The 14,175-nt window shown below is 45.8% G+C and overlaps 1 protein-coding gene across 1 annotated transcript; it reads right to left on the bottom strand.

The window, feature by feature from the left end:
- Positions 1 to 1,554: 1,554 nt before the first annotated feature.
- On the bottom strand, positions 1,555 to 13,634 carry UFD1 (ubiquitin recognition factor in ER associated degradation 1). Its single transcript, XM_048514837.1, has 12 exons — positions 13,286 to 13,634; positions 11,475 to 11,607; positions 10,581 to 10,613; positions 8,733 to 8,854; positions 8,255 to 8,385; positions 7,705 to 7,777; positions 7,344 to 7,412; positions 6,248 to 6,313; positions 4,925 to 4,972; positions 3,589 to 3,677; positions 2,598 to 2,679; positions 1,555 to 2,332 (listed from the first exon to the last, which is right to left on the bottom strand). The coding sequence occupies exons 1-12, from the start codon at positions 13,286 to 13,288 to the stop codon at positions 2,258 to 2,260; spliced, it is 924 nt and encodes a 307-aa protein (XP_048370794.1). The 5' UTR covers positions 13,289 to 13,634; the 3' UTR covers positions 1,555 to 2,257.
- Between the last annotated feature and the right edge of the window lie 541 nt (positions 13,635 to 14,175).

Below are 14,175 nucleotides of genomic sequence, written 5' to 3' on the forward strand. Positions count from 1 at the left end.
ACAGTACCGCAAGAAAACCAGTGCGGTGCAATGGTTAGTTAGACTAGGTTTGGGGAGTTGTGCGTTACCACCTCCTCCCCGGGCCACTCGCAGTCCTTAATCTCCTTTTCAGGATTGTTAAAGGCAGGTCTCAATGAAGTGCTTGCGGGAAGGAAGGAGACAATCAAACAAATACAGCAAGGAGAGGGGATAATGATGCAGAAATTCAACAGGTGGAGACTATCTGCCACCTATACTTGGAAATGGAACTCACCTTTGTTGTAGTGCAATGAATGCCTCATATTAAATAAAGCAAGGTTTATAGAGAGAGGCAGAGTGTTCTGTGGCTTGTAAAGGTTTTGCAAGGTAGAAAAGCAGTGGTGGGATCCAAAAATTTTAATAACAGGTTCCAATGGTGGTGGATTCAAACAGTGGCGCCGCCGCACACACACACCTCCAGTCCCTATTGGCCAGGGAGGTTGCTTTAGTAACCCCTTCTCGGCACTCAGAAAAAATTAGTAACCACTTATAGAGAAGTGGTGAGAACTGGTTGGATCCCACCTCTGCAGAAATGCATTTGTCTTATGCTGTGTCGCTTGAATATCTCCCTGCCACGTAGCACTTTCAGGCATAGGGGCATAGGAGCTCTGCTCACCCTCTGAATCTCCTGACAGGCAGAAATTCAACAGACACAGCCTTCCCCGATAAAGAAATACAGCAGTGGGGAAAGTCAGGGAAAAAGTGTTTTCATTTTGTGACATTTTCCTTTCTTTTTTCAGTCTTTATCACCCTCACAACAAAGCTGTGAGATAGGACAGGCTGGACAGTATGACTAGCCCAGGGGTAGGGAACCTGCGGCTCTCCAGATGTTCAGGAACTACAATTCCCATCAGCCCCTACCAGCATGGCCAATTGGCCATGCTGACAGAGGCTGATGGGAATTGTAGTTCCTGAACATCTGGAGAGCCGCAGGTTCCCTACCCCTGGACTAGCCCAAGGTAGCCCAATTAACTTGAAAGCAGAGTAGGAAACCTGATCGTGGCTTTATCCTGTGCATCTATTGATGGTTGCCAAGATGGTGGCTGGAGATCTCTTGGATTTACAACTGATCTCCAGGTGACAGAGATAATTTTCCCTAGAGAAAATGGCTGCTTTGGAAAATAGATTCTCCAGCATTATTCCCCCCCCCCCCAGACCCCTCTTTGGCCAACCTCTACTCTCCCTAGACTCCACCCCAAAATCTCCCAGGAGAGGGAGGACGCAACCCCAGTTGTGCAGGCAGATCTTCTGGCCCACAGGTGAAGATACCATACAACTCCCCTTCAGTTTCAGACAGGCAGAAATTTACACTTTTATTTCTTCATTTCTTCATTATCGAATCTCTTCTGTCTTCACGGAAAAAACCCCAACACAATTTAATTTTTTTTCCTAAAGGCTATTCCAGTTTCTCTTTTATTATGGAGCAGAACCAGTATGGTATATATAGGCTGTTCAAAGAAATAACAGCCTTTGGTTAAACTGAACTGAATCTAAAACCATCCTAGTACAGGAAACAAAAAACAAATTCTAGAGGAGGGGTGTTAATATTATTTATTATCCAGGAAAGGAAGGGAAACCATAGCATAGCACAGTTATCATGGAGTAACAAACAAAGTTACACCAATTCTTGGACTGCAGAATCACCCAGCATCTAAAGAGACAGATCCCTTAATTTCACAAGCAAATAAGCCAGGCAAGCTGATTCCCCACCCTTGAAGGCATTTGCCTCAGGTTGAGAATATATTGTAGCAGCTTCACACCTAACTCCACCCCCACCCCACCCCCGAGATCACATTTTAGCTTCTAGCCAGGGCAAAGTGTTGAATAGGGTAATAAAGGAGTAAGAAAGAGGATCCAACAGGCACATTGCTTTCTTTGGGGGAGGGGTACTCCCCCCCCCTTAGCTTTGCAACAAGAATTCAAAGTGGAAATAGCTCATAAAAAGAAAGCTGCCTTCCAGGTGAATGATCAAAAGTCCACTACTCTTAAGCAGGATGACACTGTGCTATAAGCTCTGCTTTCTGCAGTTGGACAGAGAGAAGTCTTGGTAAGCTTCAACCTGCAGCTTAAGCTTTCCTCTGAAAAAGGAAAAACAGCCCTGAATTGGAAGGTCCAATTTAAGATTCAAACCGGGCCAAAATACTTAGGAGCAAGAGTCCCCCTTTTTAAAGAAAGAAAACGTAAAAGGAGAACAGGGCTGCACGGTTATTTTATTGTCCCTCTGCCAAGGGGTCCAGATTTAGGGTTTTCTTCCTTTCTTGCGCAGTGACTGGCCTTCTCCAGAAAATGCAATGAAGCGGCTTCCAGGCTCATCCTGAGAGGAAAACAGCTTTGATTAGCTAAGTCATTCCAGTGGCATTGATGAATACAAGAAAACAAATAAGCCATGTTTCAGTGATTTAATTGACATACGCAAGAATGTGAATTAACCAGCTATGTTGTCCTGACTTTGCAACAGAAATGACTGGAAACTTTCTAGTGGGACAGGCAAATCAGCTAACATGCTGAACAACAGAAAAGAATGCAAATTGGCTGCATGAAATCCCCCACCAAAATGTCAAAGACACAACTTTACACACCTCTTCCATTTTCTTCACTTGTGGCCGTGAATTTCTGATGAATGTGATCTTGCCAATTTTGAATTCATAATTGGGTATTCCTCTGCAAAAGAACAGGTAGAGTTTAGTCCACTTGTCTCTTTCTCAGAAATAAAAGATTAAATAAGACATGCTGGCATAGCTTTTTATGATCATTTCGATGCCACTGTAGACAGTCAGGAAGATCAGTCTGTGTTTGTATTCAGCCGCAGAATGCATAGTGGGGAAACCTCTGGCACTGATTAGCTGGCCTGCTGGAACAGTGTGGAAAGTTCTTTGTGAACAGTCCAAATACTCAGGCAACAAAGCTGTGGAAACACTTTGCAGCCCAACATTTGTGAAGGACAGAATAGCTGCCAGTTTGACCAAGGTTAAAACATTAGAGATAGGAATAACTTTGCGGGACAGTATAAAGACTGGAGAACTTCTGGAGATGGGGTTGAAGGAAGGTTGTAAAGAAACCTAATTAAAAGAAAAGAAATAAAAAAGACAATAATGTAGGGAACAAGACACTGAGAAGTGGGGTAATGAAGCAAAAGAAAGCAGGTCACGAAGAGGAAGATCTGCAGAAATCTCAGGATTACAGGTTATTAGGGAACAGGGAGAAAAAGCAGGAGTGCTCAAGAGGCCTACCAGGGTGGCTAAAGAAAGCAAGACAATGCAATCAGTGAACAAGAAAGACCTAAAGGTACAACAAGGACATTTAAAATGTCAATCAAGAACATAAGAAAGCGCCTGCTGGATCAGACCAGAGTTCATCTAGCCCAGCACTCTGCTACTCGCAGTGGCCCACCAGGTGCCTTTGGGAGCTCACATGCAGGATATGAAAGCAATGGCCTTTTGCTGCTGCTGCTGCTCCCGAGCACCTGGTCTGCTCTTAGCATTCATCACTTACTGACTGTAAACACCACAGTGCCAAGCAAGATAATTTAAGAGATTTTGCTAGAAGAACAATATGAATTGGCAAACTGACCTTCGAATATCTCCAGGCTTAATTGGTGAAGGACTTGGTTCGACGCCTTTCTTTTTCCCATCCAGCCTGTTCCCAGATCCTGTAAATGCCTACCGGAAAAGAATATTAACCTGGAATCATGATGAAGTCATACACTTACACTACGGGACAGAATACACCAAGAGGACAGTCTGCATCCCATTGAAGATTTCAGCAAGTCTCTTCCCCTTACTGTGTGCAGGAGATACCAAATATTTTTAAAGGAATTTAGATCACTTTAGATTATTGGACTGGTGCCACTCAATCCTACACATACTTATTTGGAAGCAACTCTTACTAAGCATGATTGGTCTTGCTTCCGCATAAGAGCACATAAGAGTAAGACCGCAGCCTTTGTGTGTCTTACAATCCATCGTAGTCCTCTGCAGTTACACTGTTGCTTTTTAACAAATAGGAAATTGATTACTTGTTCCAGAATGAGGCTGTTGCAAACCACTCTGGTTTTCCTTGCCAGCAATACATTTGCTCTTACTTACAACTTACATTCTTAATAGTCTACATCAGTGATGGCGAACCTATGGCACGAGTGCCAGAGGTGGCACTCAGAGCCCTCTCTGTGGGCATGCACACACAGGGTTCATCATGTTGGGGGGGGGCAGAAAATCACACACCCCCACGCACACACATCTAGGCTGGCTTGGGCCGCTGGGCACGACACCCCACAAAGAGCAGGGAGGACTCGGCTGGTGGGCCTGGTGCCTGTGCTCTGGATGGCTGCTGCCCAAGGGCGGGCAGAGGTAGAGGAGGCGGAGATGCTAGAGAGGCACAGAGCAGTGCATGTGGGACTTGCTGGAGGCTAGAGCAGGCAGAGGGGTGGGGTGGGTGGAGTGGCAGAGGGATGGGGTGGAGGCACTGGAGCAGTGCAGGGCAGAGCGGTGGGTGCATGCAGGACTAAAACCTCAGTATTCAGGTTAAATTGCCATGTTGGCACTTTGCGATACATAAGTGGGTTTTGTGTTGCAATTTGGGCACTTGGTTTCGAAAAGGTTCGCCATCATTGGTCTACATAGTCTGCTTGTTCCCAGATCTAGCCTGTGTTTCCTTCTTCCCAGTCTGCATGCAAAGAAGAGTTATGCCAGAAGAACTGATTTATACCGAGTATGAGAACTGCTCATATCCCACTTCGCAGCAAGTGACAAAACCATTTTATGTCCCCACAAGGAGCCTCTTTCCATGGTCTGTAGTTCTGACATAGCACACCAGCAGAGAAGCTTTCCAGGGGCCCGTTCCATCAAGAAAAGGGAAACTACCCCAGATGTCTACGAGCCATCTATAATCAGCCACATAAGGGACTTACACGGAATCCTATCTCTGTCACATAACGACTAGGATCTGCTTCAGGATCCTGCAAAGCAAAAAAGAGAAATATATGGCTTTGTTTTATAATGATGTCACTGCAAAATGCAATAACTCACTGGGAACTTCTCGAAGTCTTGACATTTCTAGGAGGTTTTTTTTACATTGTAATGTTTTTGAGGACAGCTTTCAATCTGAGGGCAGCTTTCAAAGCGCAATCTTATACATGTTTACTCAGAGGCGAGTCCTAATTGTGGGGCTCATTTCAAGACGACCGTGTACAGGTTGGCAGCCTTAGGAAGCTGAACAAATGGTACAGATAGCTCAATCATTTCATTTCAACCTTTAATGGCATATAAATTATTAGTATATTTCCATTTAAAAGAGAAAACTTTTAAAACATTTAAATACGGGTGTTTAAAATGCTTTCCAAGAATTTAGCCACTGCCAGGGTGATCGATGGATTACAGTCACTTAGCAGAAAGTGAGTGGTCTGGAACTTGGAGTGCTCAAGTCTTGGAAGCAGCAGAGGGTGAATTAAAATCATGCGCAGGTTACTGTGAAGACAGCATTCCAGAAGAATATGAGTTATGGTTTCTATAGATCCACATCCGCAATGGCATAGTCTCTGACGTTTAGGGATCTGGAGGTGTCTCCCTGAGGTTTCCGCTGATGGGAAAATATTGAGGCGTGCTAGCATGAATGCACGACGTTGGTTAGATAGCTCAATCAAGAATGTGACCTGCAGTGATTATCTAATTTGTCCCTTCAAAGAGGACAAATGTATCAAAGCCTATCCTTGAGGATAGCTAAATGAAACCTCCACATTCAGAGGCAGTCTACCAGTAGATACAGGCTGCTTGGGGACAACTGCAGGGGCAAGGTTCACACATGAAGCTACCTAATACAGAATCAAATGACTGGTCCAGCAAGGTCAGTTATGTCTATTCACACTGGCAGTGGCTCTCCAGGCTCTTTGGTCAGGGTCTTTCTCGTCACCTACGGCCTGAGCCTTAACTGGAGATCCTTAGGAATGAGCCTGGGACCTTCTGCATGCAAAGCTCCACCACTGAGCCACAGCACCTCCCCAACTTTGGCTTCTGCAGCCCTCCTGAAAGCCTTTGAGGAGCTTTTGTCTGGCTACTGCAGACTGCTTTGACAGGTGGACCTCCGGCCCAATCCAGCAGGGATCTTATGTTCTTATCCGTCCAAAGCATCTATTGCTTCTGCTCAAAGGTCTTTCTTTTTTTGAGGGTGGCGTGTGTGTGGGTGTGTGTGTATCCCAAAGGGCAGAAAGCTGAGAATAAGTCTTAAGGTAACTTACAGTGGATTCTTCATGGTGTGCCTGTCTTTCTGGTTCCTTGTAACCCAGCGGTGCATCAAAATCTACCTGTTATGAGTGAAGTTTAACATAAAGTTTATAATCGGATGATTTATCATAGCCCTAGACACATCATAGCCCTAGACCAGGGGTCGGGAACCTTTTAGACTCAAAGAGCCATTTGGGCCCATTTTCCCCGGAAAAGAAAATTCATGGAGCCGCACCCTGGGGGGGGGGGGGGATTCCACTTCCTTCTCTCCCCCCCTCTGTGGGGGGGCGGACGGAGGCGCGGAGGCCGCTTTTTTCTCTGGGGGGGAGGCAGCGGAGGCTGTTGTTTCGACTCTGCTGCTTCTGTTGCTGCTTCCGCTGGTTTCACTTTCACCGCTGTTGCGGCTCCTTCCCCCTCCCTTCTTCGACCTGTCAAAAAATCCCCTGCGTTGCCAACTCCAGGGCTGAGCTGTTTCGGGGATTTTTGGTGCTGGCTTTTTTCTCTTTGGGGGGGGCGGCGGTGGCGCGGAGGCCACTTTCTTCTCTTCCTGGAAGTGGCGCCGCGAGGCGCTTTTCTCTCCCAAGTGGCGGTGTGGCGGGCGCTGAGGCTCTCTCTCCCGAGCGGCAGCACGAGGCGCTTTTTTTCTCTTCAGAGGCGGTGGCGGAGCCGCTTTCTTCTCTGGGGGGGGGGGTGGCGGCGGCGCGGAGGCCGCTTTCTTCTCAGTATTTGGCGGCGGGCGGGCGGCGAGGCTTCTCTCCCCGTCGGAATGTTGTGCCAACGGGCGGCAGTCTCTGCGCGGGGGAAGGGGGCGGAATCCCACGCTGCCCAGGAAGGGGCGTGGAGCCGCACCACAGGCTCTAAAGAGCCGTTTGCGGCTCGCGAGCCGCAGGTTCCCGACCCCTGCCCTAGACACATCATAGATTTATCATAGCCCATAGACACATCATAGCCCTAGATCTATTTTATCCCATCTGTGCTCTCCCAGAGCATTTCTGGGGAAGCCAATGTGGTGTAGGTGTCTGAAACCCTGAATTCAAACCCCTGCTCTGCCAAGGAGTCAGTGGGCCATCTTTTGGGCCACACAGGTTTAAACGACAGCCTCCAACTTACATTCATGTCGCACTCTATGATAGACACAGCTTTGTCAGGCTTGGTCTCCATGACTCGTAGTTCGTAGATCTGAAATGTCAAGTATCAATCAGTATCTGTGGAGCCATTGTCGCAAACCTTAAGAATTCTTGCATGTGATTTTCACACATGTTCCCTGACTCTTCAGTTAACACCAGTGAGCAAATGGTTCAGTGAGCAAATTATCTCAGACAGCTCCTCCTGCAATATCCATCAGGCAGCTTTAAATCTTTTTAGAATTAATCACAGACACAAGGAACTAATTCCCAAATTAAAAGTGATAATGACTCCTGCCCTGGCATGCAGATTTCAACATCGTCAGCTTTAATACTACATGGATCACCTTCTCATTGTAGTTGATAGCAATGACGTCTCCGGTGGTCAGGCAAGCAAAATTTCTCAGAGCGTTTTCCAATCTTGAGAGGTATTAAGTTGGAATATGATTTTATTTGGAGCAAACAGGTCACAGCTAGATCAAGGTCACATTTGCTCAATTGTTCAGCCAGAATTATATACTATCAAAGCAATGTTAAGAAGACTTACTCCATTTTAAATAGTTTCAGACTATGATTTCCAGTTCTGCTTTGGAGGCCGTTACTGGTTTGTCTCCAGATTTTCAGTGTGATTGTTTTTGGAAAGCATACCCAAACCACACACTTTTATGCATTCCTGCTACAGTCTACAAAACTGCAGCAGTAAATTCTGCATTTATACTGCTTCTAAGGCGAGACAATAACAGTTTTGGGCTGTTTTCAGAGGTACAAACACTGATGGAAAAGCTAATTCAATTTTTCTCCCACCATGGGGTTAGCAAACAAACAAACAAACAAACAAACTTCAGTGACTCGAACCTGTCCCGTTTCTCCCCCTGAGATATTACAAAAAAAGGATACACAGCTTTAGGGTTGGTGATGTCAAGGAAATCAGGGCTCTGAGGCTGAAATTTCGAATAAGTTGCCACCTGGAGATTAACACTCTCCACCTGCACGAGGCCTCCTTCCTCCAGTAGCAAGTTCTGCATCATCTGTAAGGGAAGAAATAATTAAGTGCTCCTTTGGGGATGCTTCATCTGAATCAAGCTGAAATGGAGTTTTTGAAAGCTCTAACTCCGGGGTTCCAAATTAGAAGTACAAAAGGATCACTATCACAATTGCTGTTTGAGGAGTAACTTGAGCACGCGATGAGCTACACATCATGGGAAAAATTCTGAAGGCTTGCCCAGCAACGGGAGAAGAAAAACGGTGGGATCACAGGAGAAAAGAGGTCAGCATCTGCCTCTCTCAGCCTGCCACTTACGTCTCTTTATTTCTCTCTTAGCAGCTATTTTTCCCCAAATCCTCACAAAAACATGATTTTAAAGAACCAACTTACCCAGTGTGGAAGGTAACAAATGCCCTCATCGGCCACAAATTCAAGAACCCCACAGTGGGTCATTCGGTCTGAGTTTTTATTAGTCAGTTTAAACAACATCGGATAAGTGATATTAAGTCGGCCTGTGAAAACAGGAGAAAAATACGTTCATTTCAGAAGGCTTCAAAAATGGGTCAGAGACTGTGATCGTGTTCTCATTTACTTAAGAGTTAGCCCCAATGAACGGGCTGCAGATAAAAAAGCAGAATAGCCCCCCCCCCCCCCAATACCTAGAGAATTGCTAGATCAGGCAGAGCTGTGGCTCAAAAACAGAAATGGGTCTACTGCACAGCAACATCACTAGTGCAATGTGAAGTTAAGCCATCAAGTACTCTTTCCGCTAATCCTCAAATTAGGAAAGCAGAAATAAATACAAGTGATTTCTATTTAAAATGCATGAAAAATGTTGCATTCAATGGTTTTCTTGTTGCTTTAACAAACTAAAGTATATGACGTTGGAATGTGCCCAGTGAGGATATGAATTTCTCTAGGAAATTATCTTAATGAAAAGGAATCAGTAACTCTTAACTGCAAAGAAGACAAAGTGGTCTGTCATTGGGCAACCCAAAAGCCCAGATCTGCCTGAACCGTGCTTATTTTAACTGATTTTACCACAGTTTACTTCCAAGTTAGGCTACAATCTTAAGCATGATCACAGCACCATACTAAGCCACATTATGTCCTTCTAAATCCAAATGCTTCAATGTGCTCAGAGAGATGTAACGATGCTTAGAATGGAACCTGAAACCCATCACTTCAAGCTAAAACTATCAGGCCACAGCCGTAAAACCTGAAAAACCCACAACAGCCAGTTCATTCTAACTGCGAGAGCCTTCGACAATACATATCTGACGTTTGTTATAGCAATCCTTCAAAATAGGATTATCATCCCCACAGCGAAAGGAATAGGAGGAGGGCTGAGGCTGCCTACTTTTGCCTAGCCCCTGCTTACAAGAAGGGTGTGACTTAAACCTGGGACATGCCAATTTGTGGCTCGCAAGAAATTCAGTGAACTTACATTGCACATGATGGTCAATTGCTTAGCCAACGGTAAGTTTTGTTTAAACAAAAAAGACAGCAATTGGGGAAAAAACTATTAGCAAAATTCACACCCAATTGACTTTCTCTATTGAAGTTACAGCGATAAGGAAACCAGGAGAGACGTTGGTTAAAGGGTCAGACTAGGATCTGAGAAACCTTCGTTTTAATCTCCATGCTGCTGTGGAAGCTTACTGGATGAGCTTGGGCCAATCACACACAATAAACACAGGTGAAGGGCTGGATAAAACCCGTGTTGGGTGGGAACTTCGCACGGTTCCCACCCCTAACACGGGTCTAACCCGCCCCTAACCTGCACTGTTGGCCGCAGGGTGGGTTTCTTGATAATTGTGTTTTTGGCAATTCTTTTATTTTAAGGCGGCTGACAGTTGCAGCCGAGTGAACGACCATGATCAAGCATGAGAATTGCAGCCCCTGGCTCCCACCTGTATAGCCACGCAGAGGGAATGGGCCATAACATGGCCCTGGGGGCAGTCCTGCCTCCCTGCGAAGGCACGTGCCCCATTCACAGGGCTGGCTGTCCATGGGGCAGCCAGCCCTGTGAATGGCCCAGGTCAAGGACGGGTTCATGTAACCCACCTCTCACCTGGGTTTATTGGCCCGTGTGGAAAGGGCCTTAGCCTAGCCTACCTGGCAAAACTATGACAATAAAATGGAAGTGAACAGAATGATATAAGCCACTTTGGCTCTCCATTGATTAGAAAAGTGGGTATAAACGAAGTAAATAAATAAAATAAATCCATTACTCACTGAGTTGATCCAAAGCAGAAGGTGGCATGATTACTGCAGAAAGAAATAAGAGAGTTACAGTAAGACTAGGTACAGTATGACAGTGGAAAGAATACAATAGAACTGAGCCTATGCTGTCACTGTTCCCAAACAGATAATGTCAACTGGAACCTGGATTGAAGGACTATTTATAAAAAGCACAGGGTTCCGACCAAAAATGGCACTTCCAGAAAAAAGGTTCCCTTCTAGTGAAACCTAAGCAGCATCATGACATTATTACATCATTGAGCAATGATGGGAAAGCACACTCCGCAATGAAATTAGAAGATGTGGTAAGCCACAGTCTCTCCCTCTGCAAAGATACAGAACAGCTTCTACCTCCTCTTACCCTGAGCATATGATGAGCAGTAAAGGAGGAAGAATAGTGCAAAGGTGTTGAAAGGCAAGACACTGACTATTTAGCACAGTTGATCATATGACCGTCAGCCAACAAGATTATAGGATCAGTGTGCCAAAATGTATTTTCAAAATATGTGACTGCAGATGAAGTGAGAAACAAGACAGTAAGAGCACATACCATGAGTTCTTCATCTGTGGTAGAAGCTCAGCATTGCAATTTACATTACAAGCATATGTACTAGCAAGTTGAACACTGAGTCCTGACAGTCTCACTTTTCCTAATACACCAGGTAGACCACTTCTTTCTTTGAAACAGGCATCTGGAGATTTATTTGCGCTTATGGCCAACCTTTCCCCTTCCCCACAAAACTATCATAGACCTTTTACACTGAATAAGACTTGCACCAGAAGCCTTCTGGGATTGTACACTGTGTTTCTTTCAAGCACCACCCAGCACCAACCACCACCACCACTTTGTTTTCAAGAGAGTATTAGTCAAAATAAAACAGCACATACTCTTCCCGCCTTTCTCCACATCTGACCTGTCATTAGGCCCGGCGAGCATGGACACTGAGAAGCAGCGGTACTGGGTCGAGAAGCGGTTCTGGAAAACTCGGGGAATTGGATGATCAAACATATTGAAAGAAAACTAAAGAAAGAGGGAAAGACGAAAGCGCATCAGAAGATGGGACACAAGATACCATGATGTGTTTAGAAAGCAGAAGCAAAACACTGTTTAGCACAAAACAACAGAACGGACAAGAGCCATTTCCCAGCTTACATCAATCATTTTTAAACAAACCACAACTTTGGTGAGATGCAAGATGAACCTGCAGCTGGTCTGTGAATTTATTCTTCCATTAGATGCAACAAGAGCAGTTTCCAAGTGAATGACTAGACAAGAAATACAAGACTCATCATTTTAATCCGACCATATTTCTGGAGTTGAGGGTACCCTCCAACAACAACCCTGAGAGGTAGGTTGGGTGAATAGAGAATGGTTGGCCCAAAGTCTTCTACTGATCTTTATGGCAGAGAGGGGATATTATAATTCTAAGCATCATATATATATATGAATATATATATATATATATGATGTCCTAACCTAGATATCCCAGCCTGGCTACCCTGATATCTCAGCAGCTTCAGCCCTGGTTGTATTTGGATGGCAAACCACCAAAGAAATCCAGGGATGCTATTCAGGGGCAGACAACGGCAAACCACATCTAAATGTCTCTTGACTTGAAATCCCTATAAAGCACCCGTAAGTACGCTGTGACTTGACAGCAATTTCCGTCACCACTATATAGACAGTAATTCAATAAAACATTTAAACGCACATAACAACAAAATCAAGAAGGAAGGCCAATAACAGTTGTTGAAGCAGTGGGGTGTGGGGTTTTGTTAACCCTAACCTTGAGTTTCTTGGCTAGGGGTGGGAAGGTGGCATTACAAAGTGGCATCAAGCCAGCCAGAATGGTATAATAGCTAATATGTCAGACTTAGATCTAAGAGTGCCAATTTCAATCCCCTAGTTTGCCACTGATGTTTGTTAAGCTGATTTGGGCCAGTCACTTAATCTACCGCATAGGAATAATATTTTATCTACGATTGCCAACCTTCAGGTGGGGCCTGGAGATTCCTTGGACTGCAACTTACCTCCATGCTACAGGGATCACTTCCCCTGGACCAGGGGTAGGGAACCTGTGGCGGCCTGGACAAAATGGAGGGAAGACTCACATTATACCCCCTTGTGCCCCCCCGCCCCCACATCTCCAGGAAATTCCCAACTCAGAGAAGGCGACCTTACATTATGGGTGCAAGACTAAGGCCCCTTCCGCACATGCAGAATAATCCACTTTCAATGCACTTTCTATTCTGCAGCTGTGCAGAATAGCAAAATCCACTTGCGAACCATTGTGATAGTGGGCTGAAAGTGCATTATCCTGCATGGGCGGAAGGGAGCGATCACAGGACATCCAGAACTACCTCGCAGGATCGTTGTGAGGATAAAATGGAGGCAGGGAAGCCCCTGCGTGAGGCTCTGATTGGGCTCCTTGGAAGGAGGCGAACGACCTGGCTCCTTAATTCCAAGGAACAGAATTAAACACATTAAAGGGAACAACTGCGGCGAATCGGTGTACAAGTTGGCCTCGCGAGTAACTTTTCGACCAGCCTTTATCTCTGCTACTCTTAGACACAATTCGCCTTGGAACTGGAGTGACGCTGCATTTTCCCCTTGGTTCGCCCCCTCCCCCCCCTCCCCCCCCCCCCCCCCCCCCGCCGCCGCCGCCGCCGCCGCCGCCGCCAGCACGAGAGGCCTGTACCATGACTGCGCTTGACTTCTCCTTCCTCTTCTCAGTTCTGACGGGCCGCCCCCAGAGCAGCTCCACTCAGCCCGCGGGACGAGTCCAGCGACACCAACAGCCTCTTCTGTCTCCGGCCACCGGCAGGAAGCCTCGTTGTTGTCACTGAGGGAAGGAGGCGTTCCTCAGCCGAGGCCCCGCCGGGCGGGACTTGATAGCTCCCCCTCAGTTTTATTTTTTAAAAATACTACGCTCACTGGGTCAGAATCGGGGGCTACAGAAAGGATCCTCGTGACGTAATTGGAATATTACTGATTATTTTTTTTTGTGCAGTTGTGGTAAAGTGGCCTCTTTCCCGCTAAAAAACTACATTTCCCAGAATGCATCACGAGGGAGATTAAAAGGCTCCCACCTCTGCGCGTAATAGAACTAGGAAAAGGTTAGGCTACAGAGGTTGAGGAGAGGAATGCAGCCTTAAACTGCTGGTAAAAATTGAAAGCGTGTGTTGACCACAGATGAGAGCCCTCGCTATTGTACAAGTATGGAACTTCGGACCAGGAGTTCCGACGAGGACTGCATCTTTTTCTCCATTAATTTTTCTTATTGTTTTATTTATTTATTATTGGAGCGTTTATTATTTCTGGCCTAAAATCGAACCTACTACTATATTCGAGTTTACACATTATGCGTTTCCACCCCTCGAGCCCCGCACATGGAGGATTCCAACAACCGCAATACGGCATCGGAACATTTTACTCCTTCCCTCTATGGATCCAGTCGCAGATCCTGGAATAATCAATGGTGATTGGTCGAGGCGCTTGGACGTAACGGCAGGATTTACCCATTCATCATGTAAGAGGGCGGGGCAGCGGCATGAGCAGTGCTGATTGGATAATACTGAAGCCGTTTTA

The sequence above is a fragment of the Sphaerodactylus townsendi genome, linkage group LG13, assembly GCF_021028975.2.
Source record: "Sphaerodactylus townsendi isolate TG3544 linkage group LG13, MPM_Stown_v2.3, whole genome shotgun sequence".
NCBI classification, from domain to species: Eukaryota; Metazoa; Chordata; class Lepidosauria; order Squamata; family Sphaerodactylidae; genus Sphaerodactylus; species Sphaerodactylus townsendi.